The sequence below is a fragment of the Mytilus trossulus genome, chromosome 8 (assembly GCF_036588685.1).
Source record: "Mytilus trossulus isolate FHL-02 chromosome 8, PNRI_Mtr1.1.1.hap1, whole genome shotgun sequence".
NCBI classification, from domain to species: domain Eukaryota; kingdom Metazoa; phylum Mollusca; class Bivalvia; order Mytilida; family Mytilidae; genus Mytilus; species Mytilus trossulus.
In genome coordinates this window covers 71,164,794-71,190,980 of record NC_086380.1, presented here as the reverse complement: position 1 = coordinate 71,190,980, position 26,187 = coordinate 71,164,794, and the positions used below count along the sequence as shown (strand labels likewise).

Below are 26,187 nucleotides of genomic sequence, written 5' to 3'. Positions count from 1 at the left end.
TTGGTATATTCTATGGTGTTCGTTTTACTCAATCTCTTGGTATATTCTATTGTGTTCGTTTTACTCAATCTTTTGGTATATTGTATTGTGTTCGTTTTACTCAATCTTTTGGTATATTCTATTGCGTTTGTTTTGCTCAATCTTTTGGTATATTCTATTGTGTTCGTTTTACTTAATCTTTTGTTTATTCTAATGTGTTCGTTTTACTCAATCTTTTGGTATATTCTATTGTGTTCGTTTTACTCAATCTTTTGATTTTATTTTGTTCGTTTTACTCAATCTTTTGGTATATTCTATTGTGTTCGTTTTACTCAATCTTTTGGTATATTCTATTGTGTTTGTTTTACTCAATCTTTTGGTATATTTTATTGTGTTCGTTTTACTCAATCTTTTGGATTTGTTGGTTTGTGTTTGTTTTACTCAATCTGTTAGTTTTGTTGTATTGTGTCCGTTTTGTTAAACTTTTGGGTTTTTTTGTATTGCGTACTGTTTGTATACTATGCCTACTCCTAATACAACTTATTTATTGTGAACTGTCGGTTGTGTTTTCTTTCCATGTTTTATCCATGAAGTTATTTCAGACCTGGTTCTTATATATTTCAACATACGGGCATCTTGAAATTGACAATGGACAAGAAACCAGTCAAGGTGTTACCCGTCTTTCTTTGGCACCTTGATATCAGATATTTAAATCAAAATGTCGTAGTTTGCATAGCACTGACTAATACTATAATAAGCGATTGTATAACTTTATTTTGTCAACATATAAAAATGGTACATATATTATAACGACATAGTATTAAATATACAAAACATTCACCAGTAGAATAACAACAACAGCATGAATCTTTTCATCTTGACTAGACAGGGTTTTCATATTTTCTGAAGTAATGTATGTTTCATCAAAAGAGGTGTTTTTACTTATGTAATCAAAACGACTGACTCTTTTCGAGAAGATAACAAACCCGTCTTCAACTGTATATCCATTTGAATGCATGTAAATTTGCATAAATTTTACATCAGTAAATTATAGTCATTTATAAATTTATATTCGGATAGACAATCATAGATTCTGTCAAGATAGAACGATCATAAAAGTTCATTGTTAATTTACTGGTGTATACAATAAATATATTTGTAAAATAGTAAAGCTAAACGTCTAGGTTAGTATCACATACTTGAAGCATATATCATGAGATCTATATTCCCCTCTCGGATCCTCTCCAGGTGTCATCTACCCCATCATCAATAAAATTACTTCTTTAAATATAACAATATGTATGAATCAGACGAGTAAAACAGTCTTTTTTGTCAAAATATGGTACGCCTAATTCTCAGGAGCACCTCCCTTAAAACAAATCCTGTTTCGGTAAAGGAGAATATTGATATATCTAATAACAGATACTTTGTTTTAATACAAAACAGATATTGCCATTTGAAAAGAAGTAAAATTATCAACTTGATCTAATCTGTACATGTTTACATGACTAAATAGCATTCTTGGTGCAAGAAGAAGACGGTCCATTGCATCCGAAATACGCTAATTACGCATAACCCCAATGGATTCTATATGTATATTGCCATCATAAAACAGGGAACAAGACTCAAAGCAATAAACATATTTCTCGCAAAATCTCGCTTGGTGACGAGATTTCCAAAAACTTCGCGAAAATGATTATGAAATGCAAGTAGCATATAAGTTTTCAATGTGTTATGATCAATGGTACAATTTACATGGTACATAATGAATATTTACAAAGACATAACTTTTAAAGTAATATGAAAGACATAATCGTAATTAAAAAACAATAACTGGCATATCAAGTTCATCTACATGAGCACTAACTCCCTGAGTAAACATGTACATCTGAGTCTATGTTTCAGAAAACACCTTCAAGGTCACGTGAACGTTTCACGTTCATTATTGTTCAGTGTCACTTGAACGTTTTTCTTAAGTTATGCTCAAGGTCACTTGAACGTTTTTCTTAAGTAATGCTCAACGTCACTCGAACGTTTAACGTTCATTCACACTTGTGTTTTAAGGCTACTTCAATTATTCTCTCATCAATTTCTTTCGAACGGGATTGTTTGTCCACAACGCATACTTCTCCACATCCATATAATGTCATAAATACGATTTATAAAAACGAATTCTGTCTGACAGTTTATCACATTCACTTTTTTCATTCTTACGTAGACATAAGCAATCATTCTGATCAATTGGTCCCTGGAAATATACGTCATGGTTTCTACAATTCTGTAAAGAAAAAAACAGAAATAGGTTACGACAATGAATTCTGATGTACGGCAAACAAACATCTGTTAAAATAGATCGATCATGGTACAAATGCACGTGTTTACCCTAACTGATGGTTCAAACTAAAATCGATGTATTGTCAAATAGTTTGTCAATTTTTTTTTGCTAGACGCCATGTTTTTTTTTTAGATATATGTATTTTGCCAAATTCTGTTCATTTCTAATATATAATGTATAAATGTAAAGTACACGTTGGCAATACATTGCTAAATTGCATTTAAAGAACATGACAGTTTTAAATCTTTTTGTGACGACAAGATCGTAAGCTTTTCGTGAACAATAATGATGTACCTGAAATTTCAAAGTGGCAAATTTTGTGTCAAATAAACAGGCCTTTAAAAAAACAGGATTTAAAACTATAAGACTTATTTTAAAAAATTTGGAAAACAATTTTTTTAAATAGATATGAAGCCTATTATGTCAAAATATGTTGCATTTTATGTTAAAGTATATGCACAATATGTTAAACTTTAGGTATAGGTGCGAAAAAGGCGCGGATTTTTTGGAATTTCTTTTCGACTCGCAAGGCAAAAGTGACTTTCTATTCTTCAAGTTAATCTGCATTATACAGAAGCAGAACAATCAAAGGCAGAAACAAAACACTGTTGTATTTATAAACCTACCATCGCACAAAGAATCCCAAATATTCTTCTTTAACGATCTGAGTTCGTTATAGTTGCTAACTTTAAAGAAATTCTTGACTCCACCATAAGGCGAGTCCGACATCATCATTAGCTCTTCTTGTGGTTGGTCATCCCCAACTTGTATCACGTAAACCTCAATACCATGAAGTCGAGCTCTTTGTGCTTCCGAAAGTGCTTTCAAGGGATCATCCAAATTACCATCAATGATCAAAATTGCTATTTTTCTCGCATCCCGTCTGCCTCCATGCCTATGACTAAAAGCACCTCTGCGCATCCTTTTTAGCATACTTCCAAAGTCGGCACTACCTTCGTCTGCGAGTGCTTCCACCGCGTCTTCTTTTGTTTTCTTAGATCCTAGTTTGAATCCGGTTTCACCTTTTGTGTGAACTGCGCATGCGTCTTCTGCCATAACGCCTATTTGAATTTTATCCTTGTCGACATCTAAATCATTTACAAGATCCTGTACAAATGCTAAGGCTTTCTTTGTGTTCTTTTTACCAGCGTTTACACTATCTAGAAGGAACATCAAGTCAGCCTCTTGTCTTGATCCACATGCTATTAACAAAAAAAAACATAAAAATTGAACGTCGTTTTCATTTGATAAACTTAAACTCTTGTAACGTAAGTTAAGACTTGCTTCAATACCCTTCCTTTCTTTCTTACTAATTTATATGTTTACCGAAAACTGTCGGCATACTGATGGCCCTTCCTCTGCAGATGTCAGTTTAATGGTAATCTCTTAGTTATAGTGGTAAAACTGTTAAAGGGGTAAAATTAAAGAAAAAACATAAGAAGGGTCATGTAGCAAGTCTGACGTATGCTAAAAAAGTAAAATACATATCAGTAGAATTACATTAACGTACGTGTTTCAATAAAACAATAAACAACTCTTCAAATGTTTATATAAAACAGCTTAAGTGTGAAATTTGATTGTATCAGGGTGAGGTGAATTGCATAACCAGACTTACTTTTTTTTGGCTTGGATGATTCTTGAAATATCGTTGTTATCTTTTATTGTTTCGAATCTTTTAAAGTGGTTATTTAAAACAGTAAGATAAGAACCAACCCGAAAGTGAAGAATGCAAAAATGCAAACGTAAGGTGAGGGTGGAAAGTATCCGAATTATATGACAAATTTTCCTTTTTTTCCATTAAATATCACAAGCATGAAATGAAATAAGTTCAACCAATTATTGAAGTCTTGGTCATAGAATATCATTAGACCTAATTCAAGTTCATTGATACTTACACATATCCGAAACTGTAATTGCTGGCTCAGTAACTGAAAGTTAAAAAGAAAAATTTGTTTACAATTTTTACCCATTTAAATATTCAAACAAAATTAATATACAAATATGTGTAGGTTTTAAAATTAAGACGATAACATGTCATACGATATATAAAATGGATACACCTGGCTGAATTAACATATTTATAATTTTACATAAATTTTAAAACTTTTTAAAAATTTGAAGGACAATTTATAATCCGCAAATCTTCAACGTATGCATGCATGGGTTATGCAACACCTATCTGTTAAACAGATTAATGCTGATGATGTTTAGAGAGATGAATTGTTGTGTACTGTGTCACGTGACTGTGTTCTCTGTCATCAGAACGTGCGAAGCTTACGTGATTGGAAACATCTTTGAAACACATTTTAATTAATGTGAAAAAATGTGTAGATTTCGATAACATTACATTTAGCATGAAACTAAGCGTCTAAAGTACTTGTAATTGAAAATGGGTGTATAAATGTTGGTGTGACATAAATTCATGCAGTATTCTATCAAATATAAGTGAAATGATTTACAAAAGTATTAAGTTAACATAAAACCCAAATTTCTAAGTCTTAAGCTAATTTAAAGTCCTTCCTACAGTTTATATTCTTCACATTACAGAACCTGAGAATAAATGCATTTTTTTATAATTATAATTGTAAAACTAATTCGACGGGCGTTTGCGTGAAGTATTGAATTTTTCAAGGTCTGCTTTTAATGTACATAAGTTCCTTTTTGGTCTACGATTTCGGTTTTGATATATATCCTGGCTTTCAGAAAAAATCGACATTTCGCGTTACTGCTGCAAAACGTGTCAGTAATATGAGTTATTTAGTGTTGTCTTCATTTTTTCAAACATTATTTCTATACACACTGACTAAAACTTAAAAAACAAAAATCCATTTGATTTATAAATATATTACCTTCGCATGTGTTAATGGCGACTTTTGGAAGAACAAAATCCAAGTCATCGAACGTAGGTAAGATATGCTGATAGCTGTCGTCTGTTGTACCTGCAATCGCTCGGAGTTCCTCGATATTTACATCACCAATTCCTATTGGTATCAATGTGATTCCCGCCCTTCTAGCTTCGGCTGCCTGCTTCTTTGTACTATGTAACGAGGAGGAGGGGCTTGCTGTGATAATGATAGCAACTTGAGCTGCGTGACGTCTTGAGACGCTTCTTCGGAACGACTTTGTCCTGATGTATCGAATGGCTTCATCCATTCGAGTACCACCTGCGGATTTTTCAACTCGATCCAAAGCAAAGCTAAGTCCTTCACGAGTTTCGTATTGTGGTAAATCAATTAATTGTTGAACTTGGTCACTGTATAAAATGGCTCCTATTCTTGATTTATTTTGACCAATGACAAAATTGTGCATGATACGTTTGGCAAATTCAAGCTGTTTTTTAAATTCGTTTGGTCGAACATTGTTTGAAGAATCGAAAGCAAAGACAATATCGGTAACACCATCAGCGAAGCAAACTGAAAGAAAAATAAAAATTTAGTTTATATTTTCATTCTTTATCGACAAAATTATCAAAAATTCAATGCATAGACGATACATGTATCTTCCAAAATGCTATATATGGTCACCGTTTAAAACAAACCACGCCAACTCTTATCCCTTATGAACAAATATATGCACGTTATCCACGCGGTTGTTATTAACCATTAATATTCCTAGAACTGTATAGAAAGTAAGATATTACATCTATATATCATGTGCATATTGTACTTACTTCTTCTGGCAGCAGCATACAATGACTCTGTCGTAGTGGTCGGAAGTGTAGTTGTAGCTGGAAGTAAATAGATTATATAAGTTTACATATCTATACCTAAAACAAAGTACGATTATACACAATGACCGCATTAGATTTATGACGAAAGAGAAAGTAACCGGTATCAAAAATATGTGCATCCCATTATTTATAGGTGACAAATAAGTGGTATGGAAAAGATAACCAAACAAATGTCAAACATGATAAAGGGTGTCAAGAAAGCATTTAGCTCATTTTCCCCTTTTTCATGGAATGAACACTAGTGCATTAGGAAAAAACTTTAAAGCTGACATTTTTTGAAAAAAAACTCAACCATTTTTTATTTCTTTTAATTGATTAATAAATTTAACAAAAATCCTACGAATCTGTACATTACACGCCTGTTTCATACCACTTAGATTTACCGCTTTCGAAATTCGGTAACATTTTTTTGTGTGATTCATTTTTTATTTATCAACGAAAATTATTTATGCTTGTTTCATTTTTCAATGATACGAGTCTACTTAAACCTTATCATATTTCAAAAAAAAAAAATTCTCTGTTAAATATTTTAGACAGTTGCATGGGAACCATTTTATTGCCCCATAAAATACGAAAATAGTTAAAAATGTTCTTTTTTAGATATCTGATCTACTTATGTTAGATTAGAAATTCTAAAAACTCATTTGAAATAATTCAATAGAGTCGAAATGTTTTAATGTTACTGTAGCATATATCGGTATCAACTTTTATCTTTTTTCCCCTTATTGTTATCAATTATATAGTATCATCCGCCCACTGGGTATCTATGTTTTACTTTCAGTCTTTCCATATATATCAAGTCAGCAATTTTATGGTTTTCCTCAAAAACTTAGGCCATTTTGTACTTAGAAAAGCCACATCACAGGGCCTCATATCAAAATTAAGGACGTTTTATTCATTTGTAAAGTTTTTACTTCAACTCCCATCTAGATCTGGTGTATTTTGTGGAAAAGGGTTTATCGAAAGGCGTTTCTGTAGATAGGAAAATAAGTCAAGACAGCAGTCTAAAACTCTAATGTTAGGATAACTTAAATTTTAATTTTCTATAAAATTTGTTCTAATTCATAATTTGTTTAATCGTTTTTCTTTGGATTCAATTCTTAAATCATGACTTTAAAAGGGGAAACCAAAGCAGGACAGTTTTGTTTCTTTTATCTTTCTTCAGTATAATCATAGTTTTGTTATCTACAGTGTTTTTTAACAAACAATAATAAATTGCTTAATTTGACAAGAAGACAATGTTTACTGAATTATAATAATCCCACCACAGAAAGGTGAACCTCTCATTTATAAAAACTAATTTGGCAACAGTGATCATCTTATTAGCCCCCGTGTCTCGATACAAGTGAACAAAGTCACAACTTTTACTAGTATATAAGCCTAGGGGGACAGGAAAGCAGTCAGATCATTTTTCTTTTCATGGGATTAACACAAGTGCATTCGGAACAAAACTCTAAATCAACATTATTTAGGGTTTTGAAGAAACAAATTTAAATACCAGTATGTTTTTCTCTGATGTTTCTTTTTTCTTTTGTGGGATTTACCCATTTTATGGTGCGTTTAGAACAAAAGTTTAAATCAAAATTATTTAAAATTTTCTAATAAAGTTTAGATCAAAATCATTAAGCTTCCGAATAAAGATCATATCAACATCACTGAGGTTTTCTGAACAAAGTTAAAATAATTTTTTTTTCGTACATGTATGTTTTATTAATTTCACAACTATATAGACCCTAGTCATATTTATTCACAACATCATAATGATTTTCATAAATTTCCCTTTCTAACAAGTGCACCACCATTATTTTAAAAAATTGTCTTTGAAATTATTTCAACGGACTATTAAAATATAAATATCCATTTATGTGCATCCTTTTTGCAGTATATAATATCAAATATCCTTGATTAATGGGACGTAAATATATTTAACTGTGAGATCATAAAACTTTCTATTACCTGATGGCAAATTATGCTAATAATTTATATTTTTATCATCATATATAGAAATGCCTTCTTCTTTAGAAAAGTGCATGCATATCATATTGCATAAGGCGTCATAAATCTTAGCGCACTTTATAACCAGGCTGTTTTAATAGACGTCTTCCCTCTCGAAGAACGAATTGAGTGCAACACAGAACTTTCCCGGACATAAAAATCAGTTGAACAAATCGATAAATAATGTGCTCATCAACTCCAATGACTAACAAATGTTTGATAAGCCCACCACAATTCCCCCTCATCTCGCTCTTTTAAAAAGAGAACATAATTCGTCGATGACATCTGGGATCCACAAGACAAGCTTGCTTTTGCAGGAAGCGTATATGCAGAAAAAGTTTGTATTTTTGCTACAGATCCTTGATGCTGGTTTTAATTTGGTTAAAAAGTATGTGTATATAATTTTTGATTGGACCGTTTAGGTCACCTTCTGCTAATAATAAAATTTAGATAAATAATGGCAATTCTTTGTTCTAATGTATAACCCACCCTCCCTTTATTTTTTTCTCAAACTGAAGAAAAAAGTCAAAATCAAAACATAAAGATAGTATCTTTTGACCATCACCCTCAAACACATAACAAAAAGAATACCGCAGAAACACAGTGTATTTTTCATTATAAGAAAATGTGGAAGGTGAGCTAAAAGGAGGCAACTCTCCACCAGATACCAAATGACGTGGAAGGTAAGTAAACTTTAGATTATTAATAATCTTGCATGTTTATTACTAGTTATGCTTACTTGTTGGTGTTGTTGTTGTCGTCGGTTCTGTCGTCGTCGTAGTAGGTGTAGTTGTAGTGGTTGTCGGAACAGGTGTCGTTGACGTTGTTGTTTTCGGTGTTACTGAAAAAGACAGACAAATTACATAAATTTCTTTTCGTTATAAGGCTTAACGAATACCGTTACGTGTAGTAATTTGCACGGGTACATTCACCCGTGCATACCTAAGCGGGATTTAAATCATTCGACGGTTTGCATTCAATCAGTCTACACGTTTAATTCAATTACTGTTAAGGTCTGTTTTGTTTTAGTTTTTTGATGTTGTAACTGTAGATTGTACAGTGTACATGTGTTTTATAAGCGGACCTGGCCGCTTGTATCACGGACCTGGCCGTGATTTTATGTCCTTGAAGGATAGGATATTGCTTATCTTTACATGTCTGGATTGGAACTTGATGCTAAAATGAATGAATGAATTTTGAGTAAAAATTTCTTTATGCGGACCTTGAAATTTGTTTTTGTTTTGTTTCTTTGATATTGTAACTGTAGATTGTACAGTGTACATATGTTAAATATGCGGACCTGGCCGCTTGTATCACGGACCTGGCCGTGATGTTCTGTCCTTGAAGGATAGGATATTGCATATCTTTCCATGTTTGTATTGAAACTTGATGCTAAAAATATCTTTATGTGGACCTTGCCGCTTTATGTTTTTTGGTGTTGTAACTGTAGATTATACAGTGTACATGTGTGTAATATGCGGACCTGGCCGTGATTCTCTGTACTTGATGGATAGGCGAAACCCATACAAAAGAAAGAAGTTAACTTTCTATTTAACCTGTATCATGATAATTCTAACCTGTCCAACTATATATATGTTACTTTGTATGTTATAATTGGCATATGCTTGATTTTTTAGATACAAAGAATTCTCGCTTATAATATTGAGTGATATCAGTTTTCATAAAACACACGTTGATACTATAGTTCACAATAGCAAGACCGATATTTATTGACAAGGTAGTATAGTTATGATAGCAAGTACTGATAAACCAACTTATTCACTTAATTAGCAAGTCTTAAGATTGATTCTTCGGAGTACATTTTTGTTCTTTGCAGCCACAAGAAGATACCTTAGTATTGAGTAAAATATATAAGCCTTCATCTTATACTAGAATCAGATAAGCTTTTAGCGCAATAGGGTTAGACAAAAACAATTCATTTTGTATATTTTACGATGAGGAGGCGCTTCTGATTCTTATACCTTGGCACTCTTTCGCCTTTTGTCTCGACTAGATGCTGCAAACCTACATCCCATAGTATGTTTGTGTTTTGTGTTATTAAGCCTTGTATAGAAAAGAAATGCTTTATGTTCAGTTGAACCCGTGAAAAAGAACATAAAATGCAATCTTTACGTAAAAAATGTTTTAATTTGCTAGAATTTACCATCAAAAGTTAGTCGCAATATTGAATTGCTGGAAACTGAAATTTTCGATAACACTGAAACCATGCCAGGCAAACAATGATTATTGTGTTATTATAAAAAGCTACAGTACATGTATATGACATTTCAAGTTGAAAAATTAAAAGTTAAAAGTTATTTACACAGAAAATAGTAAGATGTATTTCAGTCGATATCAATTTCATTTTCCGCCATTTAGTTTAAGTCATTATGTCATATACTTATTTGATTTTAAACTTATAAATGTCAATTACATTTATCAGCATGCGATTGTATATTAATAATCTGAATCTGTCTTTATGAAAACCCAACTTTTAAACTTTAAAATGTGTATGATACTTCTTTAAAGGAAATCTATCATTACATATTACAGTTATATGGGTTAAGTGTTGATTTAAAGAATTCACTTAAATATCTTCAAGTGCTTTTTTTTCAATTTGAAGCGCTAGCTATTTTTAGAACGGACTGCTATGAGATTTTCCTTATATTGTTATGCAACGCAAAACAACCTTGAACTTTTGAACTTTAAACTCTTGTACTTCAATTTATCATTGTATTTACATTTTGTCTTCATGCATTGCATATGAAACGCGTCTTCCTGATGCAAGATTTAATTGGGTAATTAGGCAAAAAGCGTCTGATTTATTTCTGCAACGTCAAATCTGAATTGATTGCATTTAGATTGGAGAGTAATTCCGCAAATCCATTTTTCACGTGCTATTTAAATCAAACGTACGGTTTTATGACATTTTCTTGAGAAAAAAACAGTTCATGCTTCAATTTTGATTAGGAGAAATAATACTTAATTAATTACTTCTTAGAGAAAGGTTGAAAGTTAAAGCTTTTTCATTATACGCTGCATCAGGCAGACGTTCTTTTGAGCAGACGACAAGACGTCTTTCGAGCAGACATGGATTGTAAACATAATTGGTCGATTACTGGTTGATCATGTGAAACATCTTTTATTTCAAATGCCGGACATATTCAAGGAATTGTTTAATCGACATAGCTTCATTGATTGATTGTGTGTGATTAACGCCACTTATACAATTATTTGTTATATTGGTGCGGCCAGATTTTAGTTGCGTAGGAAGCACGAGAACATGGTTATACCCAACGACTTGCGGGAAGGAAACTGACATCTCTAACTCAGTTTGTTACGAGCGGGGTTCGTACTCACAACCCGCAGTTTGGTGCATTACATTTTCACCAAAAAATCACTACGTTTGCATGCAGCTTTTGTTTAGATTTGCGCGCAATTTTTAAGGATAAAAACTCAATAAGAACCGACTAGTTATTGCTGTTTATGATTTTTGTTTCTTTTGTTGGTGAAATACTTAGACCACCTGGCCACCGAAGCTCCTATTTGTAGAACATGCTTATACATCGAAATAGATGTTTCATAGTGAAAATATAGTAAACGATAATCGGTCATTGACATTGTAGATTGCACACTGTTCATATATTGATTGATGTCGTAAACATGGTAAAGTTGCACTTACAAAACGTAAGAAAATTGTCTTGATAACTATTAATTAAATTGTCAGCTCTTGAACTTTCCATTCAAACGCGTTCACATAAAACTTGTCTTTCTAACGAAGTTAAAGGGTGTGTATATTAAGTCATACTAACAAAGTAAGTAAAACACACTGTCCTTGTGTGAATATAAGTAATAAAGGTATGCCTGCGGTTTATAAGTTTATATACAATATATAAATGAAAACCTTTGAACCCTTGACGCTGATCGTTTGAAGTGAAATGGATAGCTCGCATACCATTACATATGTTACAAAAATGATGACTTGATTACGCTATCAATGTAAATAATCTTTTGTGTTCTGAATTAGTTGATCTTTAAATGTATATGTCAATGATTTCGGAACACTTTCTTTGCCCTATACTATTGCATTTTTGTACATCATTAAGTTTTGGTATTTTTATTAGCAATCTTAATTTGATTCGGATTACAAAATCATCCATCATTGACATTTTTTTCATTTCCTATGTATTCAAAATTATTCAACCAAACCATTGTTGATACAAAGTGTCAAGGACTAATAAGAATAAGATACGATACGAAATCATGAAATGAAATGCTACGAAACACAGTAGCATCCCCCTTTTTTTATCAAACAAACAAAAATTCAAGTTTCTCACGGTTTACATTAAATATTTTACGAAAATGCAATGGTTCGAAATGACTAGATTCAGTTCAAAAATCAATGTTTACTCACATACTTAATCGGTTTTGAATAGAAATTCAAATTTGACCTACAATCACATGTACAAATTATATGTACCTTAAAAGTTTACTTACAAATTAAGAGCATAATCAACATACCTTTACAAGTTTGGATCGCCAGCACCTGTTTAATTGTGTTCAATGTTCCAAAACTGTTGACTAAGAACATGTGTTCTGACGGTGGACTACTGGCAATCATATTCAGTTCCCGGATGTTGATCTTTGGACCAACTCCAACGGAAATCATCCGTATGCCCGCATTTTTGGCTTTAATGGACTCCCATACTGTCATTAACATGTTACTGGATTGACCATCGGTCAAGACAACGATGATCCTAGCGACTGTATCTTTGTCTCGTTTGTTCACGTCGTGGCCAAACATGTGTTTTCTAGCGTACTGGATCGCCTTCTTTGTGTTTGTTTTGTATCCATGGTACTGGTCTATATCTTGAATGGCTTTAAATAATTCTTTTTTGTTGTAATATTCGTCCAAATCAATGTCTACTCTTATATCATGACTGTAGCTTATAACGCCTACTCTCGTTATGTTTTTACCAATTGTAAACATATCAGTTATGCTTTCGACGAAGTCGATTTGTTTTCGAAAGTCTGGTCCCCATATACTGTTAGACGAGTCCAGTAGAAATACGACGTCGGCTGGCTTGTTTCCACAGTAGTATTCAATTGCTGCAAAGAAGGAATTTGATAATGTTACGCATGATCTTTAAATTTCAGTTTATTTGATTCTGTGAATACTGAACTACATGTACAAACCTGCTGTTTCATATTTAATTGCCTATTATTGTAATGACCAGTTATATACTTATTTTGTTTTACGTTTTTTGAATTCTAAAGTTAGTCGTGCCGTACATCTATGGTCATGACTATGCAGTCTTGAGTAAAAAAAGACATAGAAACGGTATATTAAAGGCCCATTGGATATGTGTTTACAACTTTTACTATCATGTGTGCTCAGTTGCGTCTTAAGATTTAGACGTGCTTCCGGTCTAACATCAGTTCACGACAAGGCATCCAATTAGATTGCAGAATTCGAAGACTCTTTTACCTCTAATACAAACTATCTAAATGTATTAAGGGTAAGGATTTTGAAACCTTTTTTCACAAATATATTCAGGAAAGACCTCAGAAACCCAATAATTGATATGATCTTAAGGTACACGGGGTCATACTAAAACATATCAAATAAACTTTGGATTAAACGGACACCATAATAAGATGTTAACTTTTAATAAAGACAGAATTTGCTAATATTCTTTATCTCAAATCAACGTACATATAAATAGCCATTCAGCAATGTTTACGTTACAATTTGAAGGACATTTCAAAATAATTTGAATAAGTTAAATTTGAGTTTTATCACGAATCCATTGTTTGTTATCAAAATAAAATTCACAAATGTTGGTTTTTTTGGTGAAATTTGACTCTTTAAGACGATCATCATCATACCTTATTTGAATAATAGATGATATTTTTAAGGACTGGTAAAAAGTTCGATAAATGAGTGTACGAAGGTTAACATGGCTCTATCTTATAGTAACACGATGTTTTAAATGGTAAAAACATAAATCAAAAAAGTAGATTTTAATTTGAAAACATGTCATGAAATACGTATTTGCATCTCAAAAATACAAGTTATTGGAAACATTTCACATTCGGAAACTATTATATGTTTGGTCCGTGGGTGTTAGGTGTTGTTTGTCTTCCTATATTTGTGACTGTCATTTGTTCGGATCGCGGACTCGGGTGTTTTTGCATAGTGTACTGATCAGCTAGCCTATTTGTAATCACTTTGTTTGCGTCATCCATTAAAGCTGTATATGATGATGTGGATGGGGATTAACAGAATAAAGAATAATGGCCAAAATATACAAAGAATAGGGAAACATGTTCCAAAGTTATTTAAAGATAGAAAAAAATGTACCAAAAATAGATTTAAAAAAAAAACAATAATGATTTATTGAAATATATTGAATAAAAAAACTATGGGCAAAAAGTGTACATGCAGAATAGAGGAAAATAGTCTAAAAATAAAGACTACAGAAATAAAGGACCCCAAATCCGGACTCTTATCGGGGCCTTTTGTAGATGACTATGCGGTATGGGCTTTGCTCATTGTTGAAGGCCGTACAGTGAAATATAGTTGTAAATGTTTGTGTCATTTTGGTCTTTTGTGGATAGATGTCTCATTGGCAATCATACCACATCTTCTTTTTTATATTCTCATATATTACATTAAAAACCAAAAATTAAAAGAAAATGTTCAAGTACCCCATGTATACATAAGTACATCTAAGTACCAAATGTAATGTTCTGACCATATTTCGGTGAAAAGGTTAAAAGGTCTTCAAATAACTTAAATATGCATAGCCGTATGAATGCTGAGTTTATTTTTTGTTTACATTAAATTTTTGTTAAAACAGCTTTGTTAAAATTTGAAACAGTATCACTGTTTAATCATTCAGAGGGATAGAATGTCATAGCTGGACAAAAAGGTCAAAAGGTCTTGAACTGGTACGTAAAACTGTGCTTACTACAATCGGCGCGTACATCTATAATATATATAAAAAGAAACAGTTAATGTAAATTTGAAACTAATTCATTTGATAAAATCTAAATGACCATTAAAACATCTTTCGTAGATTATATTAAGACAGATGAATCAAAATATTGCTTTTGAAAAAAGATTAATAAGGAACAAAATTGTGTCAATTTGAAACTTAAACATTAGTCTGTGTAGCTTTGTTAAAAATAAGTTATTTGGAGAGCGAAATTTTCAAAGCAATGACTGGTCATCTCAAGGACAGGTCAAATGGTCAACGGATACACAGTTTTTGCATGTTTAGATTTTAATATTGAAACCGAACGTTTTGTCTAGAAAATATAATAACAGCTCTTTTACAAAGATCAACTTATTCGATGGGCGAAATTTTCAAAACAAAAACGGGTCATATTCTGAAAGAAAGTTCAAATGGTCACCGCGGTTAAACAGTTTTTGCATGTTTAGGTGCCATATTGAAACTAAACATATTTTGTCTATAAAAGTTATTCATAATCACAGCTTTGTAACAAATTCAGCTATTTCGTGGGCGAACGTTCAAAACAAATTTGAATTCTAATTATTCCAAAGAACAGTATAAATGGTCACCGGCTAAACAAAAGTTTAGATTGAAATGATTCATTCCATTTTTTTTTCTTCATAAACATCTCTCTGAAAAACTGAGACTGCACATGATTTGATAAGATCTTCATAACCACATAATATCCTTCGCTAGAAGACAGCTCAAAAGGTTTCAGAATTAGCATTATCAATGCACCAAAATAGACCACAGAACTTGTTTGTAAAACTAACCAGGGCTTATTTTTTTGTTAAATTTTATGTTATGTATGCAAATTTCCATTGTTAGTAAATTTTATGTGTATATTTCTTTTGTTATCAAATATATATGATCTCAAGTTGGTCAAATGATTCAGTTTAAATTATCAGGCTAATCCTATTTGTAATTCAAAATTATGCATATATATACATGTATGTATGGGGATCTGGATGGGTGGGTGTCCATCTTTTTTTATTCTGTAACTTAATATGCCAATTTTGTCTGTTCTTAAATTGTTTTGCCCATTATATATTTTTCTTTATATTTATCACAGAATATGTCAATACTATCTATATTTTAGAATACAATTATTCTTTATTCTGCATTTTTGGTGCACTTTTTATATTCTTATCTTTTTACCCATGCTTCTCTATTCTATAAACCACCCAGACCTTCATCTATATATCACAATCATATCTTTTACTGTCGGTTTGATTTCATCAAGTATCATGATAAAGAAAATGCAAATTATCGTCTGCTATTAAATCAAAATAAGATTGTTTTCAACCTTTTTGATATATGAGTGTTTGTCTGTGGGAAATATTTTAAGCAGTGTCAAGTTTTTTTATATGTAAAACAGTGTTGACTTGACTTCCTAAAGATTTTAATTGGCGGGATAAAGAATCCACGAGTTGTCTGTTTCGCGTGCTTTTATTTATGCTTCGTTTGAATTATTTGAATTAGGTTTTCTTGTTTCCGATTTTATTTCTGAACTTTTCTAAGCAATTAGTTGATTCGGTGTTGGGTTTTTTTTATTTATCTAGACTTTTTTGCTTTTTTTTTTAATGTAGTTTTACCAATTTTGACCGACTAGTTATTGGTGGGCTCTTGCAATAAGTTGTACTTTCGGGGCCACGTGTTGTTTTTCTTTGTTTTATCTCTTAATGGAAGAGTCGATAGTTGGCTTATGATTGGTATGTTTTATGACTGCCTAATATTTTTTGGCAGTTCCAGATATTCTTTTTGTGAATGATCCAATAATCAGAAAAGGAAGTATGATGTCTAATTGACGTATTACCAACGTTTCAATTTCGTCATACGATTTGGCAATTATACCAAACAAAAGACATGATCTAACGAGAGGGGTAATTATTATATACAGCGACGAGATATAAGTAATAGTGGTATCAGAATTATGACATAAAATATTTCTTTTCTACATACTTGAGAGCAAAACTATATATACGTCTGGTTACCTTCTGTTCTAACAATTATAACTTAACGACAATACCAAGATACAGGGGCGGATCAAGCCATTTTAAAAAGGGGGGTTCCTAACCCAGGACAAAGAGGGGGTACAATTACATGTCCCCATTCAAATGCATTGATCGTCCAAAAAAAGGGGGTCCAACCCCCGAAACCCCCCTCTGGATCCGCGCCTGAGATATAGTACATAATTACATGTATGATAGTTGAATTTTTTGGAACTCTGTTTCGCTTTGATGTCGATCGCGGACCGGACCCCGTATTAATAAGAACAATCAAATAGAAGCAGCATAAGACATCTCCAAAAGTAGCCCAAAATGATTTTTTTCTGATTTGTAGGGTTTTTTATGTGGTAATTTTCGTTAATTTTTTTTATTTTCTTTTTCTTTTCGTTTCGCGAGCATTGAATAACAATACATATCATAATTTTAAATAGCTGATATCAGTTTTGAAGAGGGTTTGAAATATATATGTTGATGTAAGACGAAAAAAATGTATAAAATGACAATAAATTGAGGTAGGTCGGTGTAAGTATATTTAATTTTCATTTTTATTCATGCTTTAAAATCTTATCTTATTGGTAAGATCTTCATTTATAAAAATCTACTTTTATTATTCGTATATATTTTAACATAGTCTTGCAATAATAAAATAATATTATAAGTTAAAGTCAAACCGTATCATATGATAATAAACAGGGATGTTTCATACTTAACAACTTCTGTCAAGTGTAGCAACGTTAATAGCTTATTTTTTGGGCTTTTCACAAATATTTATTTATTTTTTCTTTAACCCTAAAAATGTAAAAATGAATATTTATCAGTTCGCATGATCTTAAGTATTTTTTACAGTGTTTAACCACATATCAAATAAACGTCTATATGTAAGTACACCCCTTGGTCTATTTAGGACGAGTCAGTGACATAAATTGTTTTTTTTAAGCCTTTATAGTTTCCTGAAGCAAACCACGAATACAAAAGTTAAAAAATTAGACACCTTTATCAGTTTAATTATCCAGAATGATTAGCTGATTTAATGATCACGTAAAAATTAACTTTATAGCACGTCTTTCAAGTTGTATACATTAAGGTTAACCATATTATCATGATTAAAAATTTAAAGAAATAGATAGATTTAAGTGGAGTGACTTTTCGATCGGTCAGTGTGAAAATGTATTTTGTTTACAATTTGTGGCGCATTGGAATGGAAGATTTTAATCCCTAACATCTTTGCTAATATTGGCGTGATCCAAAGCCAAATTAATATATTATTCATACATTTCACAACTTAAAGAGTGCGATTTTGTAAGGATTTGTCAACATGTGTTGCATGTACCACAACTTAATATGTATACTTAGACGAGACAGCAAACCAACGGAAATTTGATTGAAAATATCATTTGCAAAACTATAACGATTACGTATAATGCGAAATAGTTTTGGCATCAAATGGTGGTGTTTTGGTCTCATTACATTATAAAAAACGAGATGACAGAACTGAAGTTAAGAGGAAGATAATGAAATGAAATATTAAGAATACGCAAAGAGAAATATGCTTTACACCCTCCCTATCCTATCATTACACAGGCTTGTACCGTTATGATGGTGTATCTACAGCACGAATTGCATTCACTGTTCTTTTTACGTCGCGTCTTTTCTAACAAACAAAAAACGCCGGATTGTTATACAAGTACAATTGCTATCTGCTCTTTGGTCGGGTTCTTGTCTCTTTGACATATTCCCAATTTCCATTCTCAATTGTGTACTCATTTCGTTACATTCTTCACTGTGACGTAAGGAGAAAATATGTAAAGTTGTACTCTTAAGGCTAAATTGGGTCTTGTGAACTTATGATTCTGGTTATAAAAGAGGTAACCATTCTGTCAAAAATCCCAACAATACGAACAATTTCAATCGGACCACTGAAGAATTCAAGAAGTGATTTTAATTTTTTCACATATAATTTTAACGACAACATAAACTTAGGGATTATGTTATTTTACATAAACTAGGTCTTAGATGTCTCCTTTGAATGACTTCCAAGGTTGACGATGGCAAGGTGTATTTATATGTGAAGTTTTACCTGACTTCGCAACACCCATAAAAGCAAATTTATATTCGTTGGAGGGCTATTCTTACAGTATTTCACATGCATATAAATGTCAAATAGTGAAAATGACTAGTGTATCAATTTCATTTGAATATCCCCTTGAATTTATGCTTCAGTGACTATTCAATTGCTACTTAATTCATGACTGCAATTTTCTTTTCAAAATCAATGATTACTGTGGTGAAGTGTAAGGATGTTAAGACGTCTTAGATCTTGATAAAACCCTGTTCAATAACCTTACGTAACTTTTATCAATGATTTAATGTCAACAGCATGCTTACCTTTCAAGCTGTCTTCTTGAGATACCTGTAAAATAAACAAAATCAAATCTATTTTAGTTAAGATTAAAGACAGAAAAAGTAGGTGACATAAAACCTAATATGTTATATGCTTGTTTTGTATTAGATAGATTCAGGGACCAAATACACAGATAATATTAGGTTGACCTGAAATGAAACTTGATATGTTTTTTAAAGATAAACCTAAAAAGAAGTCAAGGCAAAGTCTGAAAAAAAGTTTTAAATTGATATTTAACATTTACATGAATGTCATATAGTATTAGAAATTGATAATATTGTTTATTAAACAGAAAAATGTATCCTTCGTGTTATATGTTATAGGTTGTACACAATGGTATGCTAGTTTCTTGTCCGAGTTTACGTCAGTAGCCGAGGATTGATATAGAAACCCAAAGTTCCAAATTTACATATCATTTTAAAAATTAGCATTGCATTGATTGCTGTCATTAATCTGTATTGCAATTTTTGCAACACAATTAAGAACACCAGAAGAAAAATTACTTCTTCTTCTGGTGTTTTTTTAAGGAAGTATTAAAATGGAAATCAACCTTTATAAATTTTACTATCATCATATTAAATAATATTAAATCTTTTTTGATTATACAGAAGATTTGCTGCTCATTAAATCATGCCTTTTATTTGACTGAATTGCTATATCCAGACATGTTTATCGATAAAGGACGTATATGTACATTTGATAAAACAAAATATGTAACCTTAGTCCAACTAATAAACACGTATTGTAGAGAAATCATAGCCACTTATATGATTCTTTTCTTGGAATATACACTTAAATATATCGGCGTTGATCTATTTTAGTATGTACTTGTAAATGTTTGCATTAAACTTATTGAAATAATAAGAAACATTAATTCGTGTATAATAAGAGTTAACTTTCATTTTCCACTTTTTATTGGCCAAAATTTCCATATAACCTATAATCCCGTTCCCTTCCCCGAAATGTGCCCTACCGAAAAATCAGCAACACGACTGCAGGTGTCGCATGTTGAGCAGGAAGATCACCCCCATATTTGAGTGGGGTTCTGGGGCTCAGTTTTATTTTGTCATGTGTTTTTTTGTATATTATTGTTTTTCTTGGTCCTTTTCTTTTTGAGTCATGGTTTTGTCAGTTTATTTTCGACATATGAATTTGGTTCGGTATCTTTCGTCTCTCTTCATAAAATCAAAGGCATAGAATATAAGACGATGCTTTCGACAATTGCCATTTCTGAAATGCTCCTTCAAATTCTTCTTTAGATAATTGAATGTAGGCGGGTTAATGGTTCTCATGAAAGCACATCATGCAGATGACAGATGATGATTGTTAATTAACTTCTAAAAATAACTTTTGGAATACTTTTTGTAGCGTAATAACATAAACAATTATATAATGAGAAAAAGCGATACGGAAGGAATTCATGTACAATGCGTGAATAATTACATGTAAAACATCTTTGTACATGAAGAAGGAGAATCTGACATGTTTGGTTAAATAAAAATAGAGAGATGTGGTATAATTGCCAATTATAAAAATATCCACATTAGTACAAATGCATGACGGGAATGTAAATACAAATGTACCTATACGTCACGAAACGCTCTTGAACGAGGATCAAAACTCTAACCGTATGTAGCGCGCTATAAAAAGGCCCAAAATCGCAAAATCTGGAACAATTCAAACAAAAAATGTGAATATTACGACTGTTCCAAAAACGATCGCCAAAATCAGATTAGTAATGGTTTTTTTTCAAATACTGTGAACCACTGATGATTCAGAAAACCGCGATACTTAAGCGAGATCAAAAACCTATTTTACACAAATTTTAAAGGTATATATATAAATTTAGATTGCGGTTTTATTGATACTTAAGCAGCAATTTTATTTCAAGTATGATGAAGAACAGATACAATAAATAAAAAAAAGATATAACAGTAGTTTTATACCGCAAAAATATATAGTAAGGTCTTGTGCACTTAACTGCTTTCGTGAAGAAATAAAGTATTAATTATTGAATTAATTTAACATTATTCAGAAAAAGCAACAACAACAAAAACAAAGCGTGATCCTTATAGCAAAAAATTACAATAGAAATGTTGTATTTTTCAATACTGGAGGGCATCGTTGAAGAGATGTACGCTCATAGTTGAAGCCCGAGCAGTCGCCTATAGTTGTAATTTCTCTCTTTCTTTGGTCTCTAGTGGAAATTTGTCTCATAGGCAATCATAATGCAACAGTAGTTTTATACCGCAAACAAATATGTCAAGGTTTAGTGTACTTAACTGCTTTTCTTTGAATCAAGAAAACATGAAAAAACAAGGTCTTATAGAATTGTTCATTACATCATTCAAAAAAGCAACAACAACAAGAACAAAGCGTGAGCCTTCAACCAAAATTTTACAATAGAAATGTTGTATTTTTTCAATACTGGAGGGTATCGTCGAAGAGATGTACGCACAATGTTGAGGTCCGAACAGCCGCGGTATACATGTAGTTGTTAATACCCTCTTTCTTTGGTCTATAGTTGATATTTGTGTCAAAGGCAATCATTATGCATCTTCCTGTTTTATGTTGATATATTTGTTAACAATCCTAAGGGCCTACCAAGAGTAGCTGAACTCGTACCGAGATCAGCAAAGGTTTCGAGAGTTATATTCCATAACATGATTAATCGAATAGATTTTTGTTTTGGAAAAATGTGGCAGTTACTCTATGCTAATCACGTGACTAAATCATTTGCTTCTGAACAGATGGTTCCTTTATGTTGTCATGTTGTTTTTTTAGAGAGTATAAGGGCACCAGCGCGGTATAACCGTTCGTAAAAAATACGTCTTTTGTGTTACATTTTGTTATAAAATTTGCTGTTACAAAAATAAGGAAATTATTATAGAATTAGAAATAATTATTTCTCCCACATGGAAAGGTCTGGTTACTGGTCGGCTTTGGCTATACTTTGCGTTTTTGTAATGAAAACGTTTTAGATGTTCGATTAGTTATTCCAAGAGTTATTTTTATCGAAATGCTTATCTTTTACAGTAAAATTAGTACCGTTGATTTTATCATATAACTGTCTCTTGACTGTCTGAATTTAATTTAATATCTTATTAAAGTATGCGAGAATTTTATTGCTTTTGCAATGTTTATAATGTAAAGGCAGTATATATTGAAAGTACAAATACTTTTTTGAATCTCATTATATGCATAAGGCTTTGCTCAAATGATCTTTTATCTGCGTTAATGCAATTTTTATTATATATTTATTAGTAGAACCGAAAAAGTATAATATTCTCATTTGCATTATTAACAGTCTGGTTACGTTTTTATTATATGCATATTAAAGTTAAGAAACGATCGTCAAGTTATGAACTTAAAAAGGTGAAAATTTATAAAAATGAAATACAAAATTTTCAAGTTATATATGTTGAAAATGTCTTTGACCCCCTACTGTTTAAAATATATACAATAGTATATTTATACGACATACATATAACAATAAAACACTTACCGCGAAAACTATTTGCATAAATAAAATGATAAATTTCATAATGTAATCCATAGTGCAATATTTACAACTGCTATCAAATTGAAAAATGTCAAAAAGTCCTTCCGTTTAAAATGCACAGTATCTCCTAACTAAATCACAAGTATAATATGTTAAATAAAATTGTATTTCTTGTCGATTTAACTATTTTGTCATTTGTCTAAGTGTTACGTTGCATATAATACAAGTTATTATATACTACAAGTTGTAAGAGTCTTAAGGCGGAGCTTGTAAAGTCACATGACAAAATATTGAATGAGTTTCAATTCAAACATGCAAGCGTGGGCATGTGCAGCATTCTAAATATGGAGACCTTGTAGATAAACTAAATCAACATACTTTCATTATACCAACAAAAATGTATTTATATTACTTTTTGTAGGGTAATAAAATGGTGTTAGCTGTGCAGTTATTTATAACGTTTTTGATGTTTGATTTTATTAACATGTGCAATCACCTCAGCGTATTTCCATTAAGCTGCACCCAACACAGTCAGTTGCTAAAATTGTTTTAATGTTTGAAATATTTTGTTCTATCACTCAGAAGCAATGTTTGATTTTATTTAATGATGATAATAGAATACTTTTCAGTTATAAACAACTTGGCTATTTAAAGAACACTATTGCTTAGTAATGCCCAAAATAAGGATACTTAAACATGTTAAATTAAAATGTATTGGTTTTCAAAAGTGTTCTTGATTCTATAAATAAACCAGAATCGACATAAATCAATTCGATTTGATCTGTATGATAGCCAGAGCAAAATACCTGTAACAAGTTAGGAATATGATAGTTGTCCGTTTGTTCTTTTGATTTTGCCATTTGATTGGGGACTCTCGTTTGAAATTTTCCTCGGAGTTAAGTATTTTTGTGATTTTACTTTTCAAGTATCATACATGTAGCCCATTCGTTGGGATGTCGAATATTACTGGCACGAAATGGATTATCATCGCCGTATAAATAATGTCGCTGCACTCTACCTACATCTACATCCGGTTTATTTTACAACACGGTCAATGACTGTAACACAAATGTCTAAAATACTTTTAACTGAACAAGTGTTATAGGTATTTTTCTCTATGAATAAATTGAGATGTTGTCGACACTTCAACGAGACAAGAAACACAAAAAGTATTAGCAAACACCAGAAAAAAACGTCTAATTCCGCGACTACATAAGAGATTGTTGTCTTTAATAATCATGTATACTATAATGATTTCTTTTGAAGTTCGGGTATTTGTTGATAGTGCAGATAGTTGACAACGATTTGATATAAAGACGAAACAAGAGGAATATGTAAACAATAGTTTTAGGTGATTTATTGTTGGTTACTAAACGTCCAATGGCAAATATTACAGGCATGTGCAGGACTATGGCAGTTTTTTTAGGTTTTCCTTATTGTCTTTTAAATGTAAATTATGTATCCGGATGTTTGATGCATAATGTATCATATTATAGGTCCTTTCTGGTTTGATTTTCTCTCCAGCGTCTGTTTTAGGTTAAAATTTTCAAATATTTTGGCTTCGAGCATTACCGAAAAAGACATGACTTATCGAAATGCGCATATGATGCATCAAAATTGATACCGTTTATGTTATAAACAAAATTTAGCTCTATAAATTATGCCGTTAGTTTTCTTGTTAGAATTGTTATACATGTGTATTTTTTGTCTTTTAAAGCTGACCTAATAAGGATTTTACATATTGTTGAATGACTTTTGACTACCTATAGTTGTTAATTTCAGTGTGATTTGGTCTCTTGTGGAGAGTTATGTCATTGGAAATCTTACCACATAATCTTATTTTATAATATAAGCTTTAGTTTTGAAATATAAAATTGGTTATTTTGCAATCCAGAGTGAGTATTAATCTGTAAAAGGTGAACATGGCATGCTGCGAATCCGGAAGTTAGTCGGTGTTGATTATACAAGACAAATGATCAATGGGCTATTTATTCCGTTATGATCGACCCTTCTTCATTTGTTACACCCTGACAGAAGACATTACACGATATTTGCAAGTTAACCACGATTCTATTGGATCTGTATAATTGATAATGCCATAAAAAATCTCGAGTATTTCATTTGCATATGTTTAGGTGTCATAATTTTAACAATTCGGGAAGTTAGGAAGCTGCTTAATGGGGTACTTGGAACATATTTGTATCAAAGAAAAACAATACTAGTACTTGATATTAACATTAAAATTCTTAAAAATACAACAATAGAGTAGTGTGTTCGGATATCCTTATGTGTCATGTGTCTGTTTCAAGACGAGGAGAAATATAGCACCATAGTGCAGTCACATGTTTTTGCTGTCTTTTAATGCGTATAAAAAGGGATATTATATTTCTAGTGATCGAGCAACACCACAGGAGGAAATGGTGTTGCCAGATATATACATGTCACCAAACGACCTTTAACATTGATGAAAACTGTATATTTTCAATTAATTTTAGATATCCACGTGTAGTTGTACTACTAACTCATACTACTCATAAGAATGATTGTATAGCTCATAATTGTCGATAATGCATAAAGTAATGTTTTCCATCTTACAATCCGTTAACAACTCGTAAGAAAGTTAAACCAGAATATATAAACTATAATATGTTAATCAACGCTAGACTTTGATTGATCAGTTTTTTTACAATATGTTTCTTTCAACGATAATAGTTAATGATACACGAGTACTCAGTATTGAGCAAAATTATAGATGAATTTATATGCTGTTATCCTTTAACTGATTATAAACTTTCAATGATATGTTTCCTTAAGTCTAATTTCGAGTTAGCGATATGAATGGTGAATTCAAAGCTTTTCCGTACGAGGATCTGGCAGATGCTTGCTGGTCCCGTCTGGTTTTATCAATAGTTATCGCGTTGTCAGTTGTACATGAACGACAGACGTGTACGTTTCTGATTGGGCTTTGAAGTAAGATCAGTCTAAAAAAAACTTCAACAGTTTAATCTAACTTAAAGCACGACTTTGATTGATCATTAATTTTCCTTCGTTATAATTATGCTTCTTTGAATGATAGTATTACTCATACTAGGTTGAACAAACTATGGTAAAATCATTGATAAATATCTCTCTTATAAAAATAAGGGTATGTTGTTTATTTGCAAATGAGACAACTATCAAATAGAGTTCAAATGAAGTGGACGTAAGCAATAATAAC

General features: G+C 31.6%; 1 protein-coding gene across 1 annotated transcript; it reads right to left on the bottom strand.

Moving 5' to 3' along the window:
* Window positions 1-733: 733 nt before the first annotated feature.
* Window positions 734-23,220, bottom strand: LOC134681360 (cartilage matrix protein-like). Its single transcript, XM_063540957.1, has 9 exons — window positions 22,974-23,220; window positions 19,453-19,477; window positions 12,561-13,148; window positions 8,779-8,880; window positions 5,985-6,041; window positions 5,164-5,727; window positions 4,210-4,242; window positions 2,941-3,516; window positions 734-2,257 (listed from the first exon to the last, which is right to left on the bottom strand). The coding sequence occupies exons 1-9, from the start codon at window positions 23,022-23,024 to the stop codon at window positions 2,250-2,252; spliced, it is 2,004 nt and encodes a 667-aa protein (XP_063397027.1). The 5' UTR covers window positions 23,025-23,220; the 3' UTR covers window positions 734-2,249.
* Window positions 23,221-26,187: the final 2,967 nt, after the last annotated feature.

What these genes read in the sequence shown, in the direction of transcription:
- LOC134681360 (XM_063540957.1), bottom strand. Translation starts at nt 23,024, where the DNA reads ATGGATTACATTATGAAATTTATCATTTTATTTATGCAAATAGTTTTC. An exon ending in TTATGCAAATAGTTTTCGCG is followed by an intron (nt 19,478 to 22,973) that starts GTAAGTGTTTTA and finishes TTTATTTTACAG; the next exon opens with GTATCTCAAGAAGACAGCTT. An exon ending in GACAACAACAACACCAACAA is followed by an intron (nt 6,042 to 8,778) that starts GTAAGCATAACT and finishes ATTTACTTCCAG; the next exon opens with CTACAACTACACTTCCGACC.